Here is a 9,386-nt window from a genome sequence, read left to right on the forward strand (position 1 = left end):
TCTTGTCATGAAAGAAACAGATTTCTATTATTGTGTAATTCATAACAGAAAAAATTACCTATTTTTACAGTGACAAGCAGAGTAGTTTAGAAAGATTCGTGGAACGTATATTCCCTTCTATTAATTGGTGTTGCAATTACACTACACAATAGAATTCCATGAATGTACAGAATTCTCACAGTGCTGACAAACCAGGGTTGAATTTATCGCCCTGAGAGCTTGACCACCCAGGCACCCCCCAAGTAAAGACCCAGCAGGGGAGCCGCCAGAAGCACCTGAGTTAAGGGGTCTGTTGATGGTGTGAGTACAGCAGCTGCCACCACTGCACCAACAACAACGTATCTCCAAATCGATAACATTTGGTCTCCTGAGACCAGTCCAAGTTGTCCGAGTAGAATCTGTATTACTGGAACCTACAAATACGATGAAATGAACGCTGTCAAAAAGCTAGCTCCATAGGACGAAATTACCATGAATGATTTACTATTGGATATCACTGCCAATTCATTTATGAAGCAAAATCTTTACCTGGAAAGACAAGCCTGTACTGAACATAAGGACGAGAACGAATTCGAAGTATTGATCTATGGACCACAAGGACTCAACAGCTCCTTCAGCATAACTAACAAAGAAATTTAGAGCTGCTGGTGTCAAAACTATGTAGGAGAAGGCAATTCCTGCATAAAAAAGTACAGAAGAGCCTAGGACGATAGGCCCAAGAAACCGTCTTTCTGCCCTTGTCAATCCTGGAAGAACAAACGCAATAATCTCATAGAGGATGACAGGACTTCCAAGGAGAAGGCCACAGTATCCTGATACCTGGAGCGCACAAGGAGAATTTTACTGTTATTGACCCCATCAACAACATGCGCTAATATACAACTGCATATGGGAAGTGGAGAATGAATTTTGGAATTAAACACAAATCAGAAACAATATTTAATATTGGGAATGAAGAATGGGCACCAGGAATTGGCTGCATTTGAATAAAAGAACAAACTCAACCGAAGAACTACAATTGAAACATGCGCTATCTTAAGATTCGACACGACCCATCGTGGAGCACTTTCTCACTTCTTTAGTAAGATCAGTGTGAAATTCTCCTCCACAAGACTCTTAATATAAATACACACCAAAATGATAGATACAGTAAGGAAAGTGTTCTAATTCAACATCGAGATACTAACAAATAAAAAGGGTAAGCGATGCCATAGCTTCGTTACGTTTGCATATTCAGAATGCATCCTAGTGCAAAATCATCATATAACTAAAAAGCTGATTTCAAATAACGATATACAGTGTACTTTTCTATGTTCTTAATATCTAATTAGATTCTTGTTGTTGTATCCAATTTTAGTATCAATAGCTACCCAAATGGATGGTCACCATGCTCACAACTCGCAAGTCCATAAAAATGATTATACTAATAATGCAATTATATTTCATCATTCAAAGTTCTGACCTTCAATGTTGTAAAGAAAAACTCCCCAGGGCCAAGCTGCAGGAACCTTACACCTTGTTCCTTAACTGGAGCTTCAAGAATTAAGACGAGTTCTTTCGAAAATGCAAAGCATCCAAGAATTGCAGCTCCCACCGCCAAAACTGACACAAATATCCTCTGACGTAGTTCTTCAAGATGATCAAACACGCTCATTTCTTTATCATCTGGAAGTAGATCTTTACTGGGATACAGAAAGTTATATACATCACTCTTTTCTGGAGCCCCATTTGTTGAGCTTTCGGCGATATCTATTTATTTTTCCATGAAAAAATGGGGTATTAGCAACTTGTATATCAATTATAGCATCAAATTTATGAAGCCACATCATTTAGTAGGTAGGAACAAATATATACAATGAACATTTAAATTTGAGAGCATGAACAGTCCCAATAAGTTTTATCCCTCCTGGATAATGGATCCACAGAAATCCACTTATGCCCTTCAAATCCTGGACTCACGTAAGCTCAACTAAAAATCTAACAAGAACATACTTCTCTATTAGACACAGGTAATTTCTAGGATTAATCCTATCACGCGCACGTTCTAAACAAAATTAAGGACGAACACTACGTAATCCGATTGCTAATAAGGGAAAACCAAAGAAATAAGCAGTTTAACCATGTCACAAAAAGCTTCCAAAATGGTTTGGAATCGCAAACTATAACCAAGCACGACTTTCAGACGAAAAGACCTTGATATAAAACATGGTTTTGGTAATATTAGTACCTGGCACATCCTCGACGACGGTGGAACGATTTCCACCACCCAAATCTGTCTGCTTCTCTCTTACGTCGTCATCGACAGCAGAACACACAAATCTGTTGAAATTTCTACGGCTGAGCAAATTGGAGAACCGCAACTTCGACCTTCTCGACGTTGGGCTAATTCGAGCTGAAGCAAGCTGAGAGTGAGAGGTTATAGCTGAGAAACGGCAGTGACTGAGCTGCAAATGCGATGTCAGAGCACCGCTAATGCTTCCCATCTCTTCTTTATCTTTCTGAATCAAAATCGATGGGGGCTTTCAGCGTTATGCCGAAAAATCAGAACTCCTCCGAAAAATCTAAGTCATCAATTTTTGGACCTTACTTGAGGATGATAATATTTTGGGGGTGTACTTGCGTGCTTCCAAGCCCAGAGGCGTAACTTAGCATAAAACTTTGTATCAAATCTAAAATAAGCTGTCAGCTCAAAATCGGCTCTCAATTTAGGCCCATTAGTTCTATCCGGCCTATAATTTAGGCCCATTAATTCTCTGGCCTATAATTTAGGCCCACTAATTCTATCCGGCCTATACTTTAGGCCCATTAAATATACGGCCCACGATAACGACTTCAGTTTTACGATTTATAAACAAATTTGATCCTCCAATCCATTCATCAATCTACATCTTCGAAAATTTTCATTAAGATTTAATAGTATTTATACAACAAAGAACTAAATCATTACGTGTCGATAGAATGTCCATAGATTAAATCGGCTCTCCACTACCTCTGAGCTTTGTGACTTGAGTGAGCTACCCTGTGGCACATGTGTGTTACAGTGTGGGCAAGCATTCCTTCCGAGACGATTGTCTTAGGCGGCTTCCTTCAAAATGGATTTTTCAAGAACAGTACTCGACAATACGGGTGTTCCAGTATTGTGCCCCAACCCATATGTTGGAGGTTGAATTGTGCACCCACTATCTGGAATGTATGCCGTAAATGGTTTAAGAACTAAATGGATGGATGTTTGAAATGTCTCGTGAGATGATCGACACATGGACTAGTTCCCAACGAATGTATTCGAGTAAGCCAGAATGACCAAATGTCCTGAGATATGGGATGATTTGATACTAAATATTAGAGAGAACGTGTTTTTAAACCTAATTTTTTTTTAACCGAAAGTAGATTTCTTCTTTTGTAAACCCTACTAACAAATTTCACATAAACAACTCATCAGAAATCAAATTAAAATTCAATAATTGAATAGAAATTAATTCAAATTTAAAAAATGAAATTCGGTGTTTTTTTTTAGCAAAAAAAAAAAAAAGAGATAATTTTAGATGGAATTTAATTATTTAGAGATTTAGCAAGCGTGTTATTGGGGTGAGATCTGAAAGCGAGGGCAGGGGAGGGCGAGGGTGGATGGTTGCGGCGTCTGAGTTGAGCCACGCCGTCATATTCAATATGTGTATGCAATTTGTTCTGAACCCGAACTCCCTTCCTTCTCCTTCATCAAGATTTCTACTTGTTTAGGAGCGCCAGTTCCACGCATGGTGTAGCTTCTCTACTCAATGACCCTCTGCTTCTGCGTTAGAGCTTCAAAGACCATAGCCGCCACAGCTGCTAAGTACCCTTTCTCTTTCAAGGTACGCCTTCTCCTCCCCTTCTCTTCATTGCTCCCTTCCTGCACTCTAAACAACTCCATAGCAACCCTATCGGAATCCCATTATAGAGACCTCATCTTCGACACTATTGAAGAAAAGCCCTGGGCCTTTTGCAACAATAACTGGGTCTCCGATCAATTTAGTGCCGTGATCATTGACCCTGACTTGTTTATTCGAGTCCTCAATTCCATTCGAATCAGGCCTAGAGTTGCCTTGCGTTTCTTCCGATGGGTCGAGGCGCAGCCCGATTTTAAGGGATCGGAATTTGTGTTCTGTGCTATTCTTGATATTCTTGCTCAGAATAATTTGATGGGTTCTGCGTATTGGGTGATGGAGAGGGTGGTTAGCATTGAAATGCACGGAGTTGTTGATGTTTTAATTGCTGGGCATTTGTGTTTAGAGGCTTCAATTAAGCTTCTTGATATTCTATTGTTGATATGCACGAAGAAATCAATGGTTGATGAATGCTTGTTGGTTTTTGATAAAATGATTCGGAATGGTTTACTGCCTGATGTCAAGAACTGTAATAGGATTCTCAGGGTTCTAAGAGATGAGAATCTCGTGAGTAAAGCTAAAACTGTTTATAGGATGATGGAACAGTTTGGGATTAAGCCAACTATTGTCACGTTTAATACCATGTTGGATTCCTTTTGCAAGGAGGGGCAAGTACATCAAGCTTTAGAGCTTCTGTCAGAGATGCAAAAGAGAGGGTGTTTCCCAAATGATGTAACCTACAACGTGTTGGTCAATGGGTTGTCGAAGAAAGGAAAGCTTGAACAAGCAAAGGAACTTATTGAAGAGATGTTGAATTCTGGACTCAACGTTTCGGCATACACATATAATCCTTTGATCAATGGTTTTTGCAAGAAAGGACTGTTTGTTGAAGCGTTTGATCTTGTGGAAGAAATGATGAATCGAAGAGCTTTCCCTACCTTATCGACTTATAATACTCTCATGTACGGCCTTTGTAAGTGGGGGCAAGTGACAGATGCTAGACTCCAGTTTTCTGATATGTTTAAAAGCAACTTTATGCCAGACATCGTTTCGTTCAACATCTTACTGTATGGTTACTGTAGGTCTGGGAGTATAAGTGAGGCCTTTCTCTTGTTTGATGAATTGAAATGCAGAGATCTCGTTCCGACCGTGGTAACATATAATACTCTTATATATGGGCTTTGCAGGTTGGGTTACTTGGATGTTGCTTTAAGGTTGAAAAAGGAAATGATTGATCAAGGGTTATTCCCTGACATCTTTACATATACTATACTGGTTAATGGGTCTTGCAAGTTGGGGAATTTATCAATGGCCAGAGAGTTCTTTGATGAGATGTTGTGCAAGGGGTTGAAGCCTGATCGTTTTGCTTACATTACTCGAATAGTAGGAGAAATGAAGCTCGGTGATACATCTGTAGCATATAGCATGCGAGAAGAAATGTTGGCCGAGGGTATCCCTCCAGATGTCGTCACATACAACGTTTTCGTGCATGGACTTTGTGAACAGGGAAACCTTCAAGAGGCGTGTGATCTGTTAGAGAATATGGTTCACAACGGTCTTGTTCCAGACCATGTGACGTATACTAGTATCATTAACGCTTTCATGAAAAACGGGCACTTGAGGAAGGCAAGAGAGATTTTCAATGAAATGCTCAGCAAGGGTTTAGCCCCTTCTGTAGTAACATATACGGTTCTCATTCATGCACATGCAGCTAAGGGAATGCTGGATCTAGCATTTATGTACTTCTCGAAAATGCTCGAGAAGGGCGTTCCAGCAAACGTAATCACATACAATGCAATAATTAATGGGTTTTGCAAGGTGAGGAGATTGGACGAGGCTTATAAATATTTCGATGAGATGGAAGAAAAAGGAATTCTTCCAAATAAGTTTAGTTATACCATATTAATAAATGAGAACTGCAATATGGATTATTGGGAAGAGGCTCTAAGATTGTACAGAGAAATGCTAGATCGAGAAATTCAACCCGATTCTTTTACGCATGGCGTGCTTCTGAAAAATCTACATACAGATTTTAAAGTCCATGCAATACAGCGTGTAGAGAGTTTGATTCAAAATGTTGAAGATAATGTAAATGGCAGGTGATGATGAAGGCAATAATGGATTCTCAAGTTAGAGACTGATGAATCCAGTGTACATTTATCCTATCTATTGATGGTTAACCTCTCAGAACTTCATTGAAACAATTAACCTCGAACAATTCATTTGGTAAGGTTTTTCTCCTCAAGCACTTGTATTTTCGCAACATTCAATCCAAATCTTTTTGGTAAATTCTAGTTAGTAATCAATATTGTCTGGTTTACAGGATGTAATTGAAAGCTTTATGGATTGAGGATGCATTTCATTAGTCCCTTTTTGGTTCATTACTTTCTGCAACAGAGTTTACGCTGAAATCAGTGTTCAACAAAGACGTTGGTCGTGTCCCACAAGATAGTTCATGAAGAGTGATCATCACTGCATCAGGTATACATTTGATTTCAAACTGTATAAGTACCTTGGAGGGTAGGGGAAGGGAAGGGAGGTCATCAACTTGTATCTTCTTGTGTTTGTTGATCTTTAGCTTGAGGAAATAATCGATTTTGTTTGATTAGCTTGGCTCTGTGAGGAAAAGGATAGATAGAAAGAAAAGAATGAATAATTATTTTCTGTCCTTAATGTTTAGTAATGGTTTATTTAGGCCTCCTTTAGTTACCACTTCATTTTTAGTTTTCTTCTTTTTTATTACATTTTTTGAAACAAACATCAACTTTTGGCCAAATTCTTCTAAAAATTCCAACAGAACAACTCTTTTGAAGTAGTTTTATGATCCTTTTATGAACTCTAAATAAGGATGGGGTGTGAACCCTTTCTTGCCTGATGCAAAGTGTTATAGCAGTTGATTTGTTTTTCATTGTCATGGCTCATGGCTGCCTGAAGTATTTTGTAAATGCTCTATAATTATTCTGTGAACGTTTACTGAGTGGGTGGAACAACTAAAAAGGTTAGCAATGTTTGATGAGATCTGTATCTTTGTAATCTGTTGACAAGAAACATTATGTATTACTATGTTTCTCATCTGTCTGATCTTGGCCAAGTTTTGTTCTTCCTTTCAATCTAATTGGCCTCACAGTTCAGAAGAATTTTGTATGTTTTCTTACCATTTCAAAAAAGCAAGACATATCTGTATGCCATTTTTGTCATTATTGTGGCCAATTGATTATCGACATGACTTTATATAGTCACTACTGACAGAAATGGTGAAGTTCTTGGACATGCTTTAATGGAAACAAGCACTATTTCTGATGCTTGCATCAAACACTTAAACGGCCAGCTAATCACAGTATACACATTCACAACGTAAATGGATAAGTGGATTGATAATATTCTTTCTTGTAGTCCTCTCTTTAAAATGTGGAAGGTTCTGTCCCCATTGTACAAATATGCTTCCATTTTAGCTTTTCAACTTTATTGAACGAGGTAATGCATTTTAAAGTTGGATAGTACCAAAGATGAAATAAGTATTTATGTTTAGATACTTTTTCATTAGTTGATCATAACAATATTGTGGAGAAATGCTGCACGGACCCATGTATTTAGAAAGAGAATCACCTTGATACTAAACCAGATTGAGTTCGGAATCTTCTTGAAGTTGGAAAGATCTAGGATAGGCGGTCAACTTCCTCGAGAGAGCGATGTGCATGGACCAAATGAGTAGAGGGATGCAACACTGTGGACCGCTTGTCAGGCCTGATAAAGGCAATGCAATGCCAATGAATTAAATTTTATAAAAGTTAGCACAATATAAAAATACATTCTTCCCTCAACCCCAAAGAAAAATCTCCCGGTGACGACTTAGTAGCCTAATGGAAAGCCTGATGCTATCTACAAAATGCATTACAAATTTTACATTATGATGAATGGGAGTCCCATGAAATCAAAAGAATTATTTTCTGTTTTGTCCCTATGAAGAAATGAATACAAATTATTTCCACTTTTTGCTTGCAACCAATTGGTGAAGTTGCCAGCTCCAAACAAGCAGGAATAACACAAGGCAAACTCCAACAGATATCCAGAACTGCACCAACCAAGATGGCATTGGTTTGGGATATAAACCTAAAATAAAGGAATCCTATTAATTAGTATTTCATCAATAAGCAACAGAAACAAGTTTTACAAGAGCAAGAGCCAAACCATGCCCAAACTTGATGCAAATTAGAAGCTCAACCACGCAAATGGCCAGAGAGAGCCAACAAAATGCTCCAATTTTTTTCACCGGTTTCCTGGAATACAGAGTAATGCATTAAAAGATTCATAAATCCCAAACAAACAAACAAACAAACACAGAGGGAAGGAGTGAAAACCTGTCTTGAAGGTAAACGTTGTACTCACGAATGGTCGGTATGGCGATTAACCACCATAAAACCAACCTGTATACTATTACAGGGTTTCTAGGAGGAACCCAGAGACAGTACTTCAAAAAGAATGTGTTAAGCTCCACCGTCAGGAAGACGATGCAAAGAGCAAGAACTTGAATGAAACGCCATGGACCGAGTAAGGGATGCCATTCATCTTTATCCCATTGTGCTGGAGTGAACTGTCCCAAGGTCCGTTTCACCTGGATATAAGACTACTCACTATTAGATCCTAGCACAGTTACCACTGAAAGAGTCAAGATCACATATCAGAACAGCCAAGCAAGTTTCCCAGATAAACTTGTAAGTCAGCTCATGGTTCACAGTTGAAGGGACAGTAATTCCTATAGTTAAGGATACGAATACTTGATTATTTTATTTCTTGATAGGAAATTAATGCAAGGCTTACTTTTCCAATAATATTAGGCTGACGACTTAGACCAACCCATTTGTATGTTTTCCCATCGAAGTATCGGACCGTACGCATTCCTGCCCATATTCCTGCAAAACAGTAATAGAAACGAAGGCCTTCAACTAAAACACAAACTAACAGAATTCGCACATCCGTTCTTTAACCTTATAGTCCAAAGTCACTGTACAATCATAGAATTTATGGAATTGGACTTTGTATGACAAAAAAGCTACAATGCAATGACTGGTTGGTCTCTACTTCCATGTTGCTAAGAACTCGTCCGATAATGAAACTTATACAACCATTATAGGTTGACCTAGTGGTCAATAGGGAGCGGAATGAGTTCAATCCATGGTGGTCACCTACCTAGGATTTAATAACCTACAAGCTTCCTTGACCCTACAAAGGCAGGTTTTCTGCGCTCAAACTCAATTGGGATAGTGACATTTCTTAACACCAAAGTAGAACTCCACAAGGCCATCATGCTATTTTTATAACTTAGATTTTCATAATTAAAAACCATATCCATATCATAGCTACATCATCCACATGAAACATAACATTTTCTCTGACAAATCCATAACCAGGGGTTTATAGAAAGATAAAAGAGCATATAACAATTGGTATTATATGTTTATATATATACGGCCAAGTAACTTCCTTCCCTTTTTTTTTTTTTTTTTTTTTTTTTTTTTTTTTTTTTTT

The 9,386-nt window shown here is 38.3% G+C and overlaps 3 protein-coding genes across 7 annotated transcripts in view; 1 reads left to right on the forward strand and 2 right to left on the reverse strand.

The window, feature by feature from the left end:
* Positions 1-8: 8 nt before the first annotated feature.
* Positions 9-2,594, reverse strand: LOC111481370 (sec-independent protein translocase protein TATC, chloroplastic). Its single transcript, XM_023126797.1, has 4 exons — positions 2,228-2,594; positions 1,463-1,749; positions 529-819; positions 9-413 (listed from the first exon to the last, which is right to left on the reverse strand). Exons 1-4 carry the CDS (start codon positions 2,481-2,483, stop codon positions 204-206), a joined length of 1,044 nt encoding a protein of 347 aa, XP_022982565.1. The 5' UTR covers positions 2,484-2,594; the 3' UTR covers positions 9-203.
* Positions 2,595-3,578: 984 nt separating this feature from the next.
* On the forward strand, positions 3,579-6,572 carry LOC111467272 (pentatricopeptide repeat-containing protein At1g22960, mitochondrial). The gene is made up of 2 exons (XM_023112492.1): positions 3,579-6,086; positions 6,184-6,572. Exon 1 carries the CDS (start codon positions 3,774-3,776, stop codon positions 5,961-5,963), a length of 2,190 nt encoding a protein of 729 aa, XP_022968260.1. The 5' UTR covers positions 3,579-3,773; the 3' UTR covers positions 5,964-6,086; positions 6,184-6,572.
* Positions 6,573-7,610: 1,038 nt separating this feature from the next.
* The window catches only part of LOC111478458 (CDP-diacylglycerol--serine O-phosphatidyltransferase 1-like), a 6,472-nt gene continuing 4,696 nt past the window's right edge, over positions 7,611-9,386 (reverse strand). For 3 of the 5 annotated variants that reach the window (XM_023123004.1, XM_023122767.1, XM_023122839.1), the window contains 4 exons: positions 8,679-8,770; positions 8,219-8,484; positions 8,049-8,137; positions 7,611-7,970 (listed from right to left, as the gene is read on the reverse strand). In XM_023123004.1, coding sequence (XP_022978772.1) covers positions 7,840-7,970; positions 8,049-8,137; positions 8,219-8,484; positions 8,679-8,770 — 578 coding nt within the window. In that variant the 3' untranslated portion in view covers positions 7,611-7,839. The remainder of the gene's footprint in view (positions 7,971-8,048; positions 8,138-8,218; positions 8,485-8,678; positions 8,771-9,386) is intronic. The other 2 variants (XM_023123079.1, XM_023122927.1) reach the window with 1 other exon arrangement.

Source organism: Cucurbita maxima, unplaced genomic scaffold, assembly GCF_002738345.1.
Source record: "Cucurbita maxima cultivar Rimu unplaced genomic scaffold, Cmax_1.0 Cma_Scf00001, whole genome shotgun sequence".
NCBI lineage: Eukaryota > Viridiplantae > Streptophyta > Magnoliopsida > Cucurbitales > Cucurbitaceae > Cucurbita > Cucurbita maxima.

What these genes read in the sequence shown, in the direction of transcription:
- LOC111467272 (XM_023112492.1), top strand. Translation starts at nt 3,774, where the DNA reads ATGACCCTCTGCTTCTGCGTTAGAGCTTCAAAGACCATAGCCGCCACA.
- LOC111481370 (XM_023126797.1), bottom strand. Translation starts at nt 2,483, where the DNA reads ATGGGAAGCATTAGCGGTGCTCTGACATCGCATTTGCAGCTCAGTCAC. An exon ending in CGTCGTCGAGGATGTGCCAG is followed by an intron (nt 1,750 to 2,227) that starts GTACTAATATTA and finishes AAAAATAAATAG; the next exon opens with ATATCGCCGAAAGCTCAACA. An exon ending in TTTTCTTTACAACATTGAAG is followed by an intron (nt 820 to 1,462) that starts GTCAGAACTTTG and finishes TGTGCGCTCCAG; the next exon opens with GTATCAGGATACTGTGGCCT.